Source organism: Leucopleurus acutus, assembly GCF_964270905.1.
Source record: "Leucopleurus acutus genome assembly, chromosome: 11".
Classification (NCBI taxonomy): Eukaryota; Metazoa; Chordata; class Mammalia; order Artiodactyla; family Delphinidae; genus Leucopleurus; species Leucopleurus acutus.
In genome coordinates this window covers 28,633,393-28,651,418 of record NC_139152.1, presented here as the reverse complement: position 1 = coordinate 28,651,418, position 18,026 = coordinate 28,633,393, and the positions used below count along the sequence as shown (strand labels likewise).

At 32.8% G+C, this 18,026-nt stretch overlaps 1 protein-coding gene across 1 annotated transcript in view; it reads left to right on the top strand.

Annotated features, from left to right (window-relative positions):
* Positions 1-18,026, top strand: part of LOC309969292 (copine-8) — a gene marked incomplete at both ends in the record, with an annotated part of 207,908 nt that overhangs the window by 76,288 nt on the left and 113,594 nt on the right. Inside the window, 3 exons of the mRNA XM_082851000.1 lie at positions 567-670; positions 7,997-8,101; positions 9,437-9,478. Of these exons, the coding sequence (XP_082707126.1) occupies positions 567-670; positions 7,997-8,101; positions 9,437-9,478 (251 nt within the window). The remainder of the gene's footprint in view (positions 1-566; positions 671-7,996; positions 8,102-9,436; positions 9,479-18,026) is intronic.

Genomic DNA, 18,026 nt, shown 5'->3' with positions numbered 1-18,026 from the left:
CCGCAGTCTCCGCCCGGGAAGGGGCTTCCTAGTGTGTGGAAACCTTTCCTCCTTCACAGCTCCCTTCCACTGGTGCATGTCCTGTCCCTACTCTTTTTTTTTTTTTTTTTTTTTTTTTTTTGCGATACGTGGGTCTCTCACTGTTGTGGCCTCTCCAGTTGCGGAGCACAGGCTCCGGACTCACAGACTCAGTGGCCATGGCTCACGGGACTAGCCGCTTCGCAGCATGTGGGATCTTCCCAGACCAGGGCATGAACCCATGTCCCCTGCATTGGTGGGCAGAGTCTCAACCACTGCGCCACCAGGGAAGCCCCTGTCCCTACTCTTTTGTCTGTGTTTATTCTTTTTTCTTTTGCCCTACCCAGGTATGGGGGAGTTTCTTGCCTTTTGGAAGGTCTGAGGTCTTCTGCCAAAATTCATTGGGTGTTCTGTAGGAGTTGTTCCACGTGTAGATATATTTCTGATGTATCTGTGGGGAGGAAGGTGATCTCTACGTCTTACTCTTCCTCCATCTTCTCCCTCTCCTTCACCCAGGTTTTGAGCTATTTTATTAATTTTGTTTGTAGGATGCTGTTCTGATGCAATTTTGTGCGAACAAATTGGACAAGAAGGACTTCTTTGGAAAATCAGATCCTTTTCTTGTATTTTATCGAAGTAATGAAGATGGCAGGTAGATTTATCTTTTATGAATTTTAAGGCTATTATAACTATGACTTTATCAGTTTTTCTCAGATATTCATATTAAATTGATAAACAAATATTTTGGTAATCAAAAAATTGATTTGATTTTTTATTCTCAATAATAATGTGTAACTTTATAGGCATTTTATGTTTTTTTGATATTTATAATGAATGATTTTCAGCTTCATAGAAACATTTCCTCTTTACTTTTCCTAAAATTATATTATTGCCTTAATAGAATGGATGATTTATATGTTTGTGGAAATCTAAAATTATGAAACTAAAGTATTTTGTTATAGAATTGAACGCTTAAGCCAATTTCTTGGAGAAGAATATGGAGTTTAGGGCTTGCTTTTTATTCTACAGGGTTTTTTCAATGATATCTAACATTCAGGAAAATTTTTCATTACCCTCTAGTAATTTGAATATTTTACCAGTTATGATTAGACTGGTTTCTTTGTGATTTGAAAATGTATTATAGAGTTATAATTTATTTTATTTTTTTATTGAAGTATAGTTAATATACAATATTATATGAGTTACAGGTGTACAATATAGTGATTCACAAGTTTTAAAGATTGCACTTCATTTATAATTATTTTACAATATTGGCTACATTCCTTGTATTGTATTATATCCTTGTAGCTTATTTTATACAAAATAGTTTGTAACTCTTATTTCCCTACTCTAACATTGCTCCTCCTCTCTCCTCTTTCATCACTGGTAACCAATAGTTTGTTCTCTATATCCATGGGTCTGCTTCTTTTTTGTTATATTCACTAGTTTGTTGTAGTTTTTAGATTCCACATATAAGGAATATCATACAGTATATGTCTTTCTCTGTCTGACTTATTTCTCGTAGCATAGTATCCTCTAAGTCCATCCATGTTATTGCAAATGGCAAAGTTTTCATTCTTTTTTATTGTCTGAGTAGTATTCCATTGTACAGAGTATAATTTAATACATATGACTCTATGATGAAATACATTTTATTGTTATCTTCTATGATTCTTACTGTATTGTCAGTAGTAATGAAAAAGTTTAGTGGTTAAATTTATGAGTTAAATGAGGTCCTGCTGCCTAGGTGTAAACCGTGACCCTGCTACTTAATAGCTGTGGGACCATAGGCAAGTTTTTAAACTCATATGACACTCAGTTTCCTCATCTGTAAAATGGGCTATGATCATAGTTATCTCCCAGGGCTGTTGAGAGAATCAAATGAGTTACTACACAAAAATCATCTAGAAGCTTCCCTAACATAAGAATTATGTTAGCTGTTATTATTATTATTATCTTATGGTATAATGTTTCCTCTTCTGTTTTCCTTAACTGTGCATAATAAAATACTAGCTAAAGAGAAAATGTCATTTGGATATTAAAATTAGGAGAATAGAATATAAAAAAAAAGTAACCTGCTTCACTTATATATGAAATTATACAACATGTTAATATTATGTAATAAGTATAAAATGGTACATAAAAATAGAAAGTTTGCTATTTAAAGTGATTATACTGAGCAATATAAAATGAAGCTTAACATAGTGTATGAATTTTGCTGATGCAGCTACTGGGCAACTGTTGGTTATTTTTGTTGAGGTATCATATGGTTGGATTTTGCATGCTTCTTTTCTATTTTGGTGGTAAAAATGTTAGAGTAGCATTTGTATCTGAATACTAATTTACCCATGTGAAAAATATTGGACAGTGGATGAAATAATCATATTTTCCAGTCATTTCACAGCTAGGAAAAAAACTAAAGGATTGTTCAAATTTTCTTGAATTAAAAAGTTCTTATGTTTCCTCCTGTTTGAATGACTTATTTCCTGAATTTTCTATTTTATTCTTACTAGTTTTCTTAGAAATATTTGTTGTACAATTATAGAATTTCAGTCTATCATACATTTAATGCTCCTTGTAAGAGATATATTACAAAATTTATTATGCTTATAAAAATAGTATTAACTTGTTGATTAAATAAAATATAAATATTGAGTGCAACTTATCCAAAAATCTCAAATCATTTAAAAATAACTATTGCTAAAATTTTGTGAATTTCATTTCAGAAAACTTTCCACTTGCATATACACAGAGAAAATAGTTTGCCAGCTAGATCCAAATATATATATTAGGGCATATGTATTAATATACATATGTTTTGTTCTGATGAGTTTTGAATGAATAAAAATGCTTTTACTCCTCAATTTTTATGTGTGTTTTTGTAACTGCAAAGACTTTATCTTCATTTTTAAGATGTATTTGAACACGGAGCTACTTCAGAAATTGCTTGTTGCCTAGTGGTTGAGGCTCATATTATAAGAAAGAATAAAACTTAATTTCTACTGTAAGCATTAATGAAAATCCATTATAATATATGATTACAAATTCTTATTTTCTTGCTTTCACATTATTTAGTAATTTGACCTGTATTCATAATTAGGTAATAATTTTCCTTTGGAATAACTGTTTTATGGTAATTGGCTTCATTTAAGGTATTTAAACAGGTTATTTAATAAAAATATTTTTCTTATAATGCTATGTGTAATACATATATACATACACATTTATATTTATATAGCAATACTCCAAAATAGTAGAAAGAGCTACCTCAGACTCCTGTTAGAATTTTCACTAATTACACTAGTGCTGGAATACTAGAGAGATTTTGGTGTCTATATCTCATCTAATGCTTTACAAATGACAATGATTAATAGAAGACAGATGACTACCTCACTTACAAGTAACTCACTAAGAAGGTGAGTCACTTTATTAAGAGAAGAAGTTTCAATGTATTTCATTTCTATTGCTGATAATACTAGGAATATGACAGAAATTTTGATTTAACTGTAAGCAAAAAGGCCTAGAAGTCAGTAGATTATTGAGCATGTTAGTTTGAAGATGGTTCATTGGTCGCTTTATTTCTATCTAGCTCTCTATCGATTTAATCTACTATCTATCTATCTATCATCCATCTATCATCTATCTATCTTCTACCTACCTATCTAGATACCTATATAGCAAGGTATCTATATCTATCACCATACTAAAGACTGGTATATATTAGAATATGATATAAGAGAAGAAGAGAAAGTCCCTTTGTAAATCTTTAAGAATATGTAGTGTTATGAAGATTGGCAGATGCCTGTTTATGAAAACAATATACATACTTTTGTCCCTAAGAATTTTTCTTAACCATTTTTGTGTACTTCTGCTTTTTCTCATTTGATTCCCTCTGTTTTTCTCCTGCCTATTTCTCCTTATCTCCCTTAATTTTCTTCCTTTTGCTTTAGATATTTTGATTAACCTTTTATTTTTTTATTTTATTTTTTATAACATCTTTATTGGAGTATAATTGCTATACAATGGTGTGTTAGTTTCTGCTTTATAACAAAGTGAATCAGTTATACATATACATATATTCCCATATATCTTCCCTCTTGCATCTCCCTCCCTCCCACCCTCCCTATCCCCCTCTAGGTGGTCACAAACCACCAAGCTGATCTTCCAGTGCTATGCGGCTGCTTCCCACTAGCTATCTATTTTAAGTTTGGTAGTGTATATATGTCCGTGCCATTCTCTAACTTTGTCAGAGCTTACCCTTCCCTCTCCCCATATCCTCAAGTCCATTCTCTAGTAGCTCTGTGTCTTTATTCCCATCTTACCCGTAGGTTCTTCATGACCTTTTTTTTTTCTTAGATTCCATATAGATGTGTTAGCATATGGTATTTGTTTTTCTCTTTCTGACATACTTCACTCTGTATGACAGACTCTAGGTCCATCCACCTCACTACAAATAACTAAATTTCGTTTCTTTTCATGGCTGAGTAATATTCCATTGTGTATATGTGCCACATCTTCTTTATCCATTCATCTGTTGGTGGACACTTAGGTTGCTTCCATGTCCTGGTTATTGTAAATAGAGCTGCAATGAACATTTTGGTACATGACTCTTTTTGAATTATGGTTTTCTCAGGCTTTATGCCCAGTAGTGGGATTGCTGGGTCATATGGTAGTTCTATTTGTAGTTTTTTAAGGAATCTCCATACTGTTCTCCATAGTGACTGTATCAATTTACATTCCCACCAACAGTGCAGGAGTGTTCCCTTTTCTCCACACCCTCTCCAGCATTTATTGTTTCTAGATTTTTTGATGATGGCCATTCTGACTGGTGTGAGATGATATCTCATTGTAGTTTTGATTTGCATTTCTCTAATGATTAATGATGTTGAGCATTCTTTCATGTGTTTGTTGGCAGTCTGTATATCTTCTTTGGAGAAATGTCTATTTAGGTCTTCTGCCCATTTTTGGATTGGGTTGTTTGTGTTTTTGTTATTGAGCTGCTTGAGCTGCTTGTAAATTTTGGAGATTAATCCTTTCTCAGTTGCTTCATTTGCAAATATTTTCTCCCATTCTGAGGCTTCTCTTTTGGTCTTGTTTATTGTTTCCTTTGCTGTGCAAAAGCTTTGAAGTTTCATTAGGTCTCATTTGGTTTTATTTCCATTTCTGTAGGAGGTGGGTCAGAAAGGATCTTGCTGTGATTTATGTCATAGAGTGTTCTGCCTATGTTTTCCTCTAAGAATTTGATAGTGTCTGGCCTTACATTTAGGTCTTTAATTCATTTTGAGTTTTTTTTTTTAGTTTATTTTTGTGTATGGTGTTAGGGAGTGTTCTAATTTCATACTTTTACATCTGCCTGTCCAGTTTTCCCGGCACCACTTATTGAAGAGGCTGTCTTTTCTCCACTGTATATTCTTGCCTCCTTTATCAAAGATAAGTTAACCATATGTTTGTGGGTTTATCTCTGGGCTTCCTATCCTGTTCCATTGATCTATCTTTCTGTTTTTGTGCCAGTACCATACTGTCTTGATTACTGTAGCTTTGTAGTATAGTCTGAATTCAGGGAGCCTGATTCCTCCAGCTCCGTTTTTCGTTCTCAAGATTGGTTTGGCTATTTGGGGTCTTTTGTGTTTCCATACAAATTGTGAAATTTTTTGTTCTAGTTCTGTGAAAAATGCCAGTGGTAGTTTGATAGAGATTGCATTGAATCTGTAGATTGCTTTGGGTAGTAGAGTCATTTTCACAATGTGGATTCTTCCAATCCAAGAACATGCTATATCTCTCCATCTATTTGTATCATCTTTAATTTCTTTCATCAGTGTTTTATAATTTTCTGCATACAGGTCTTTTGTTTCCTTAGGTAGGTTTATTCCTAGATATTTTATTCTTCTTGTTGCAATGGTAAATGAGAGTGTTTTCTTAATTTCATTTTCAGATTTTTCATCATTAGTGTTTAGGAATGCCAGAGATTTCTGTGCATTAATTTTGTATCCTGCTACTTTAACAAATTCATTGATTAGCTCGAGTAGTTTTCTGGTAGCATCATTGGGATTCTCTATGTATAGTATCATGTCATCTGCAAGCAGTTACAGCTTTACTTCTTCTTTTCTGATTTGGATTCCTTTTATTTCTTTTTCTTCTCTGATTGCTGTGGCTAAAACTTCCAAAACTATGTTGGATAATAGTGGTGAGAGTGGGCTACTTTGTCTTATTCCTGATCTTAGTGAAAATGGTTTCAGTTTTTCACCATTGAGGATGATGTTGGCTGTTGATTAACCTTTTAGAGTCTTTTCTGTCCTCTTTCTTTCTTTTAATGTCTTTTGCCCCCAGTGATTCCTACATTTCTCTGGGTGACTCAACTTTGAGAGCATTTGACCACATTATATACACACATATTCTCTTGAGCTCTGTCAATTTAGTAACATGATTTTCTTTAGATAGGTGAGGATACTACCAGGAAGAGTATGGCACTAATGCCATAAATATTAAATTGCATACATTATCCATTTATATTATGTTTCTATTTTATCTCTTAATGCAGAGAGATGCTTTCTTGCCTGTGAAGCAGAAAATTGACTCAAGGCCCTTTCAAAATGAGATTATTTTCTTATGAGGTTTAGTTACAGTATGTTCACTATGGTAGTTATATAATAACTCTCATGCTAATGACTATTAGAGGGATCCCTTGAATTTAGAACAATTGACGACTAAGATTTTAGTGAAGATTGTGTTTAGGTATTGTTCTAACCAAGATTATTTAAAACATTTTATAGCTCAGTAACTGCTGCATAAATTTGCATTTAGGCAAAAACATTTCCAGGACCTGATTGATGTCTGGAGATTGAATGATTTGGTGGAAACAATAATGGAATTTGAATCAGAAAACCTAGTTTAAGGCTCCATGTATTCTACCCCTTATTTTATATTGTTGAATTGCTATCTTTCTTCCGTCTAGGGATTCTTTAGGTATATAGAGTCAACAGTTTAAAGAAAGAAAGAACCACATACTGAGTGGTCTTACTATAAATTTATTATGCTAATCTTAAATAGGCCCTTAGCCCTCCCCAGAAATCTTACTCCCTTTCCTTAATCCATCAGTTTTCCCTCCCTCCCAGACACTTTAGCACTTTTGCCCTCTTCCTTCTCTGCTGGTTATCTTGCTTTCTATTTAATAAGAAAATGGAAGCAATTGGAGAACTTCCTCAAGATCCCATCACAGCATCTACCCCTGTGCTCGACCTTCCTGAATGCTCTGCAAAGTGACTATCTGTGCTCCCAAGGCCAACCCCTCCATTGATTTCCTCTATCCCATCCACTTGCATCTTATTCAGGACATTGCTCTATCTTTTATCCCCTTTCTTTCATGCATCACAGATTGTTTTCTCTCTAATGTACTTTTTCCTTTAGCATACAACCTTGCTGTTATTTCTTTCATCTTGAAAAAAATTAAAAAGTAACAAAAAACAAACCTTTCACTTGACTAATCTTTCCCCTTTAAGCTATCCCCAATTTCTCTTTTTCTCTTTACAGCTAAACTGCTCAAAAGTGTTGTTTATACACTCTACCTCATTTTCTCTTCTCTTTCTTAAACCCATTCCAACCAGATTTTTGTCTCCAGCACTCCAGCAAAACTGCCCTTCTCAGGGTTACTGATGACCTTCATATTCTTAGTGACCCATGGATACTTTTCACTGTATCAATTTGTCACCACAATTTTTATAGAGAGTATTTACAATGCAGCTTTAGGATTTATTGAACTTGCAGATCATTTTTAGTAAACTCATTGTGAAATCTCATTGTTTTATGTTATGATGAGCTAACCTTTAAAGTTTTAAAACTGCAAATCTCTTTTTATTGACTGATATAGCAGCAAAAGAGGGACTGGTAACATGTATTCTGAACAAAAAGAAACAGAAGAATGACTACTAAAACAATATATTATAACTGAATCATGAAAATAACTGAAAACTTTTTTTTACAGTTTTACAATTTGTCATAAAACAGAAGTTGTCAAAAACACTCTGAATCCTATTTGGCAAGCATTCAAGATCTCAGTCAGAGCTTTATGTAATGGCGATTATGACAGGTAAAATAAATGACAACTTTTCTGAGAGTTTTGAATATTCACTATAGTTTTTGTATCCAATAATCTAAGTTGAATTTTAAAAATTAAGTTGGCTCCTTTACCAATGTAAATGTGTATTTACAAAAGCATAGTTGATTTATTCAGAATTTTTTTAAATAACTTTTTTTTTAATCCACAATGATTTGGGGAGGAGGGATAATATGAGAAATTAAAATTTGATTTAACTAATTTTCAAGAAAAAAATGTGCAAAGTGATAAAAATATATTGAATATTTGTTTAACATATTCAAAAGTCATCCCAGAATTTTCATTTCCTCAAGATTTTCATTTGGTATTATCTTTCTAGAGAGGAATAAGTAAATATACAAGATACATAAGTTTATGACTACATATGTTATAAACCCTGATTTACTCCTGAGAATCCTATTTGATATCACTGCTCCCATGGTTGCTGAATTATAAAGGTTCTAGACATGTAGAACAAGGAAATTCTGGTGTTTTACAAATAGGTGGGTGAGGTGGCCCTGAAGATCTTCCCACAATATACCTGAAGATTTTTAGTATCAAAGTTATTTTCTTTTTCTTATGAAAGTTGATTGTAAGATTATAATACAAAACCCCCTATTCACCCCAAAAGATATTTTTTTATCTTATTACTCATATATTAGAAAAATGAAGATTTATTATATTAACAAATATCATAGAAAGAACTATTGATTGGTATATTGGTATATGTCATTAAATTTACTTTAAAATTTATTATGCTATTTGACTGTCACTTTATTTAATAGTATCATAACTCTATTTAATTGTACTCATTCTAAGAAAGTGATTCTTGTAATATGGTTCCTATTTAGCAGCATCAGCAGCAACTGATGAAACTTGTAGAAATTAAAGTCTTGGGCCCAACCCAGGCCTACTGAACTGGGAACACTGCGCATGAGGTCCAACAATTCACGTTTTGACAAGCCCTCCATGTGATTCTGATCCATGCTGAGTTTGAGAAATACTTCTCTAAGATAATGGTTTTGAAGAGTGGAGGAGTAGCTCTATACCTCTCTATTGAGAAGCTATGTCAAACTATAAATGCTTTTCCCATATACTTTCTTACTCTGTTTAAAGAATTAAAAATCTGTATGATTTTAGAAACCTATTTTAAGATATAAATTGAAGAATAGTATTAAAATTAGCAAAATCAACTTTAAACTATTTTGTAAAACCTGAAAGCATATTTTATCTAAGAAAATCTATAACTTACTTTTTAACATTCAATCATATGTTAATTTGATCTTACTAAGTAACTTCACTCTGTGTGTATGTTTTCCCCATGGACAGAACAGTCAAAGTAGAGGTGTACGACTGGGATCGAGATGGAAGGTAAGGCATTGTCTTTTCTTTTGTTTTTGCTCTTAAAACTTATAATGCTTTAAGAAGCAAATATGCTGAAATGACCACATTTTCAAATTTTAATTTTATATTGAATATTTTTTGTCTTGTTTTTCTAAGCATTACTGAGGTGTTCACATGAGATTTTAAGAATGATTGTATCAAACTTGTGAAATAAAATAGAGGTCATCCTTCTTTCTAGTAATATAGTAAAGATTTTCAACTTGGACTTGATGAGTTCTCATTATGCACAATTTATAGATTCTAGTTTTATATCTAGAGTAGTGATTCTCAAATTTCTGTATCTCATAATCTCTCTGAAGATTCCTATAACCTTTCTACACCTATCATCCATAGGAACACACCTGAGCTCCCCCTCCAAAAAGAAAAAAAAGACACACACCTCACAAACAAACAGCAAAACAAAACTCTGGAATTATGTCTGGTGATTGCCAATAAAAACAGTTAAGCAGAGCTCCAAAATCATGGTCTCCCTCTGCATACCCCAGCATCTTAATGAGTAAAAGAGTGGAACACACTACTTTTTCTCTTTCTTTTTTAAGTATTTTTCCACTGTTTCTACTGTTTTAAGTAGGACTGATATTGAAGTGTTTTTAAATGATGTTAAACCAAGGAACCCAGACATGCTCAAATCTCACCTTGCTCTAGATAACTGTTTCTTTAGGTGGTTCCTGAAGGGACTGAATATACAGATACCAAAGGAGAATGACAAGTGGGAAATCAAAGTCACTTAATTTTACTTGGCTAGTGTTCTCCATTCCAGCCTAGAGCTCACTGGTAAACGGAGCTGAAGCATTAGGTTAAAGCTCAAGATCTAAGCAAGGCCATTCTCTCTGTGTTTTATATAAGCCAGCAGCCAAGCCCCAAAAGATGAAAATGTCTAGATACCCAAGCACTACTGTTAATACAGGAAAAAATTTGATTGAAAAAGTGGCCTGTCCTGAGGAAGCACCTCCCCTTATTTCTTCTGCTTACATGGGTAGAAAAATTCATCAAGGCAAGGCCCTCCACCAGCAGAAAGATTGTGACTCGCCAAAGGCTCAGATGATGATTAGCATTTTTAGTGATTAAGTATTTTCTAATTAAGGTATGCACATTGTTTCTTTTAGACATAATGCTATTGCAAACTTAATAGACAACAGTACAGTGTGAACATAACATTTTTAAATGAAATAGAGGTGGCATACAATATTGTTAGTTTCAGGTGTACTACAAAGTATTTTAACATTTGCATAGATTATGAAATTATCACCAGGATAAGTATTATAACCATCTATCATCATAGAAAGTTATTACATTATTGAACATATTGCTTATGTTGTGTAGTATGCCATGACTTAGTTATTATATAATTGCAGGTTTGTACCTCTTAACCACCTACACCTATTTCACATACCCACTACCTGCCTACGTTCTGGCACCCACCCAGTAGTTCTCTGTATCTATGAGTCTGTTTTCATTTTATTTGTTAGTTTTGTTTGTTTGTTTGTTTGTTTTACATTATACATATAAGTGAAATCATGAGGTATTTGTCTTTTTCTGTCTGACTTACTTCACTTATTATAATACCCTCTAGATTCATCCATGTCGCAAATGGTAAGATTTCAATTTTTTTAAATTTATAAGTAATATTCCATTGTGTGTGTGTGTGTGTGTGTGTGTGTGTATCATCTTCCTCATCTATCAAATGAAACTCGGGTTGCTTCCATATATTGGCTATTGTAAATAATGCTTCAATGAACATTTGTGTGCATATATCTTTTCAAATTAGTATTTTTGTTTTCTTTGGGAAAATACCCAGAAGTGAAATTGCTGGATCATATGGCGGTTCTTTAATTTTCTGAGAATTTGTCTTACTATGTTCCATAGTAGCTTCACCAGTTTACAATCCCACCAACAATACATGAGGATTCCCTTTGCTCCATATTCTCACCAACACTTGTTATTTGTTGTCTTTTTTGATAGTCATTCTGAACATGTGTAAAGTGATATCTCATTGAGGTTTTGATTTGAAATTTGCCTGATGGTTAGTGATGTTGAGCATCTTTTCATGTGCCTGGTGTATGTGCCATCTGTATGTCTTCTTTGGAAAAGTGTCTATTTAGGTCCTCTCCCATTTCTTATTCTGTTTGTTTGTTTTTATTGTTGTTGAGTTGTATGAGTTCCTTCCACATTTTTTATATTAAACCCTTTTCAGATATATTGTTTGCTAATATCTTCTTTCATTCTGTGTTTTTAGCTGTGTTTTTATTTCTTGATAGTTTCTTCTGATGTACAAAAGTTTTTTGGTTTGATATAGTCCCGTTTGTTCACCTTTTCTTTTGTTTCCTTTGCCTGCAGAGACAGATCCAAAAAAATATTGCTAAGATGAATGTAAGAGAGTATACTGCCTACTTTTTCTTTTAGGCATTTTATAGTTTCAGTTCTTACACTTAAGTCTTAATCCATTTTGAGTTTATTTTTGTGTATGGTGTGAATAAGTAGCCCAGGTCAATTCCTATGAATATAGCTGTCCAATTTTCCCAACATTATTTATTGAACAATCTGTCTTTTGTCCATTTTATATTCTTCCCTCTTTGTTGTAGATTAATTGACCATGTAAATGTGGATTTATTTCTGGGTTCTCTATTCTGTTCCACTGATGTATGGTTCTGTTTTTGTTCTAGTACCATAATATTTTGATTACAGTAGCTTTGTAGTAGACTTTAAAATCAGGTAGAGTGATACCTGAAGCTTTCTTCTTCTCTCTCAAGATTGTTTTGTCTATCAGAGATTTCCATACAAATTTGGGAGTTATTGATCCTAGTTCTGTGAAAAATGACATTGGTATTTTGATAGGGATGAATTTGAATCTGTAGATTGTCTTGGATAGTATGGTCACTTTAACAATATAAATCCTTCCAATCTGTGAGCATAGTATGTCATTCCATTTGTTTTGCTTCATCTTCAATTTCTTTCAACAATGTATTATAGTATTCTGAGTATAAATATTTTACCTCCTTGGTTAAATTTATTCCTAGGTATTTTATTTTTTTGATGCAGTTGTAACTTGGATTGTTTTCTTAATTTCTCTTTCTGATAGTTTGCTTTTAGTGTATAGGAATGCAACATATTTCTGTATATTAATTTTGTATCCTGATACTTACTGAATGTATTTGTTAGTTCTAATAGTTTTCTGATAGCATTTTTAGAATTTCATATATATATATATATATATATATATATTATATATATATATATATAGTATCATGTCATCTGCAAAGAGTGACACTTTACTTCTTCCTTTCCAGTTTGGATTCCTTTTAATTTTTTTTCTCATCTGATTTCTGTGGTTGGGACCTTTAATACTTTGTTGAATGAAAGTGGCAGGAGTGGGCATCTTCTTCTTGTTCCTGCTTTTAGAGGAAATGCTTTGAGGCTTTCTGCATTGAGTATGATGTTGACTGTGGGCTTGTCATGTATAGTCTTTATTACGTTGAGGTATGTTTCCTATATATCCACTTTGTTAAGAGTTTTTATCATAAATGGATGTTGAATTTGACAGTAGATTTTTCTGCATCTATTGAGATGATCACATGCTTTTTAACCTTTGGTTTGTTAATGTGGTGTACTACATTTATTGATTTGCAGATATTGAACCATTCTTGCATCCTTGGGTTAAATACTACGTGATCATGGTCTATGATCCTTTAAATGTATTTTGAATTCCGTCTGCTAATATTTTGTTGAGGATTTTTGCATGTCTGCTCATCAGTGATATTTGCCTGTAATTTTCTTTTTTGTGGCATCTTGTCTGGTTTTGGTATCATAGTGATTCTGGCATACCTTCCTCTTCAACTTTTTGGAATAGGTTTGAGAAGGATAGGTGTGAAATGATTGTGTTAAATGTTAAATGATTAAATGATGGTTAAATGCCTAAGTGATTTAAATGATGGTAGAATTGACCTGTGAATCCATCTGGTCCTGAACTTTTGTTTGTTGAGAGTTTTTTGATTACTAATTCGATGTAATTACTGGAATTGGTCTTTTTAAAAATGTCCTCTTGATTTTGTCTTGGGAGAGTTTACATTTCTAGGAATTTATCTATTTTTTCTTAGTTGTTTATTTTATGTTAGGTTGTTCATTTTATTGGTATATAATTTTTAGTATTCTCTTATGATCTTTTGTATTTCTGTGGTATCAGTTGTAACTTGTCCCTTTGTTTCTGATTTTATTTATTTGGGCTCTTTTTTTATTGATGAGCATGGCTAAATGTTTATCAATATGTTTATTATTTCAGAGAACTAGCTTCTGATTCATTGGTCTTTTCTGTTTTTACTCTCTGTTTCATATATTTCTGCTCTGATACTTATTATTTCTCTCCTTCTACTATCTTTGGGTTTTATTTGTTCTTCTTTTTTTAGTTCCTTTATGTGTAAGGTTTGATTCTTTATTTGAGAGTTTCTTGTTTCCTGAGGTAGGCTTGTATCACTGTAAACTTCCCTCTTAGAACTGCTTTTGCTGCATCCCGTAACTTTTGGATCACTGTGTTTCCATTTTTATTTGTCTTCAGGTCTTTTTTAATGTCCTCTTTGGTTTTTTCAGTGACCCATTGATTGTTTAGTAGCATATTGTTTAGCCTTAACATTTTGTGGTTTTGCAGTGTTTTCTGTGTTTATTTCTAGTCTCATACTGTTGTGGTCACAGAAGATGCTTGATATGATTGCAATCTTCTTAAATTTATAGAGACTTGTTTTGTGGCCAGCATGTGATCTATTTGGAGAATGAACATAACTTTTATATGCACTACAAAACCAAAAAATTCATGTGACTCAATTTATTGTGATATTTACTTTACTGTGGTGGTCTGGCACCAAACTAACAATACCTCCAAGGTATTCCTGTACCTTGCTTTCAATGTGATGTAAAAAATGGATGAATCATTCTTAGGTAAAAGTCTTATGTAACAAGAAGTTTGGTAATTTGGTAGAGATGAATGAGTGTATGTTTTGAAAGAATCCTAAGAGACATCAAACAGGCTAGTGAAATGTATAAAAGAGCTGTCTCATATTATGTGAATTAGAGTGAGAGCAAAGGTAAGTCAAAGAGAGTAGGGATAGATTGAAAAGTAGAGTTAGAGAAAGACATCATTTATGAAATGTAGTTCAAAGAAGTAAAGCATTTGATTCATTAGCTTTAGGGACTTTTTTCAATTAAAAATGATGCTTGGAGACATGAATTTAGCAGCAAAGAAAATATTTGGATACATGGTTTTGTAAGTTTGTGTTGTCATTGGATTATCAATTATTTGGGAGAAAGATTGGCAGGTGGTAGATATGCCATCATGAGCAGCACATTCAAAGGAAGCCTGAGGAGTTCAAGACTGTCTGACAATAAAAGGGTGAAGTTGGGAGGGAAAAGATTGTTAGGGGAACTTTAAATATTTCTTCAAAATGAATTTTACAATTAGTAGAATAATGAGAGGAATGCATTTTAATTATATAAGTGGCCTAATAACTTTTTAATGTTGGGGTAAAAATGCTTTCTTTAATGTGAAATATATCTCTATATTTGAATATAAAATATTTTAATGTGGAATTCTGTATAATCCATGTACATTAAAGCAGGTTTTTTTTTTAGGTTTTTTTTTAATGTAAGCAAAATTATCATTTGGTGAATGACTTATAAAAAGCAAAAGCAAAATCATCATTAAATGAATTTGATAATCCTTTCAACTAAATAATATATGAAATTTGAAAGGCAATTTAGTCTCCGATAAAAATGATGCTTAAAAGTTATAAAATAATGCAGATATAAGTTTTATAATACAATAAGATAGTCACTGTGTAGATTGTGATACAAGTTGATATTCCACCTGGTGGTTACATGTGGTATATTAACATATTGCTATTACATTTTTGCATTCATTTTTATATATTTGGCATAATTTTTCAATGTAGTTGTTCTTTTCTTAAATCAGAGTGAACAGGATATGATACTCGTGTTTTATGATACAATGTAATTATCAGCAGAGACTGCTTTCTGTTCTTTGTCTTCCTGCCATCTTTAATATTTGTCATAAATCCTATATGTGTATCATTATTTAAATTCTATAAATGTATATCCGAGTGCTTTTGATTCTTCTTTTTAGAAAACAGTATCTGCTTGGTGGCTTCCATCCTTTATTTTTTTCTTTTTGACAGCTAGACTAGCTTTGTTCAGTAGAAATATAATGTGAGTCATATGTGTATTTCAAATTTTCTAGTGGCAACATTAACAAGTAAAACTAAGCCAGTGAAATTGATGTAATAATAATTTTAAAAATTTAATCTTATACATGCAAAATGTTATTTTATTATGGAATCAATATAAAATTATTAAGGAGAAAAATTAAAATTTTCTTATACTAAGTCTTTGAAATCTGGTATGTATTTCATGCTTACAGCACATCTCAACTGAGACTGGCTATATTTCAAGTGCCCTGTAGCAACATATGGTTGGCAGTTATCATATTGGACAGCACTGTGTAAAGTTTAATGAAATTGTTGACCTGAAACAAATAAACTGCCAGATATTTCTCCAGCAAAGATGGCTTTATTTAGAATCAGTGGAGAATCTCAATTCAGAGTCTGTAACCAGGGCAAGCCACATGCAAGTCCCTGCAGGGCAAGGGAAGGGGCTGCTTTTATAAAGAAAAAAAGAAGTTGGGAGAGCTACAGTAGAGAAAGAATCTGTATTTTTTTTCTCTTTCTGATTTACTTCACTCGTATGACAGACTCTAGGTCCATCCACCTCACTACAAATAACTCAATTTTGTTTCTTTTTATGGCTGAGTAATATTCCATTGTATATATGTGCTACATCTTCTTTATCCATTCATCTGTCAATGGACACTTAGGTTGCTTCCATGTCCTGGCTATTGTAAATAGACCTGCAATGAACATTGCGGTACATGACTGTTTTTGAATTATGATCTCCTCAGGGTATATGCCCAGTAGTGGGATTGCTGGGTCATATGGTAGCTCTATTTTTAGTTTTTTAAGGAATCTCCATACTGTTCTCCATAGTGGCTGTATCAATTTACAGAACCTAGGGTCAGGATGGGAATAAAGATGTAGACCTACTAGAGAATGGACTTGAGGACATGGGGAGGGGGAAGGGTGAGCTGGGACAAAGTAAGAGACTGGCATGGACATATATACACTACCAAATGTAAAACTGATAGCTAGTGGGAAGCAGCCGCATAGCACAGGGAGGTCAGCTTGGTGCTTTGTGACCACCTAGAGGGGTGGGATAGGGAGGGTGGGAGGAAGACGCAAGAGGGAAGAGATATGGGGATATATGTATATGTATATGTATATGTATAGCTGATTCACTTTGTTATAAAGTAGAAACTAACACACCATTGTAAAGCAATTGTACTCCAATAAAGATGTTAAAAAAAAAAAAAGAAAGAAAGACTATGTGGCTTTTCATTGTCTGAGTCCTTGCCAGGAAGGAAGATGAGTCTTTCTTCTCCTTTGGACTCTGCTATTGTTGCAGTGTGAGAGAGCTTCCTCTGCTGATCTCCTGGCTGTATTTAATTGAGGTTTCTGTTTATTATGCATATAAATAACTTTATATCAATTGTTTCATTTTTAGATCAGTTTTATTTGTCTGCATTCAATACAAGTTTAGAGTTGTCCCCTTACAAAGTGGAGAAAAGTTGGTCAGTCATCTATATTATTTAGTCTATAAATTTAACCATAGGAAACCAGTAGAGTAATCTGATGTTTCAATCTAGAGAGTATTTCAGTCAAAACTTCAAGTGAAAAATGGTTGACAGTGTTACACACTTATATTGTGTTTTACTTGCTAGGGTACATGAGATAATTGAGGTGATAATGGTATTTACAGATTAGGAACTTCAGGAATTGGTGTGATCTTAGGTTAGAAATCTGATGGTATGTCTGACTCAATTCATCAACTTGAAATTAATTCTGTAGCAAACATCTTGTGCATCTATGAGATATACAAAAATGTGGTAATGCTGTTGAGAAGCAACCAGCTGACATTAAAATGGGTATCTTGAGCTACTTTAAAATAAAAGAAAGTCATATGTACTTTTTTAAAATTTTAACACATTAACAGTGATTTGAGCGTGCAGAGACATCGCTTCACCTTGGTATGAATAATTGGTTTAAATGTACTTATGTACTTAATTTCAACAAGTTACACCACTTTTCTAAAATCATTCCCATAGTTCCTACCATTTCATCAAGTGATGTGAAGGAAGAATATTTAAATCTCATTTTAACAATTGAAAAGCTGAAGTGCTAAGAAACTGACTAGTCTGGGTTACAAAAACAATCAGTGGTAGTATCCTTGAAAAGCTTCAAATTCTTCAGCTGGCTTAGTAGCTTAATTTAAAATTCAAGGAGCATTAATGGAACAGCTCTGCATTAAAACTAAGTGGTTCTAATGTGGGACTGATTGTAAAAGGGCCACTGAGTAAATTTCTGTCTCCCAGAAAATGATGATTTGATGAAGTGGCTGAGCT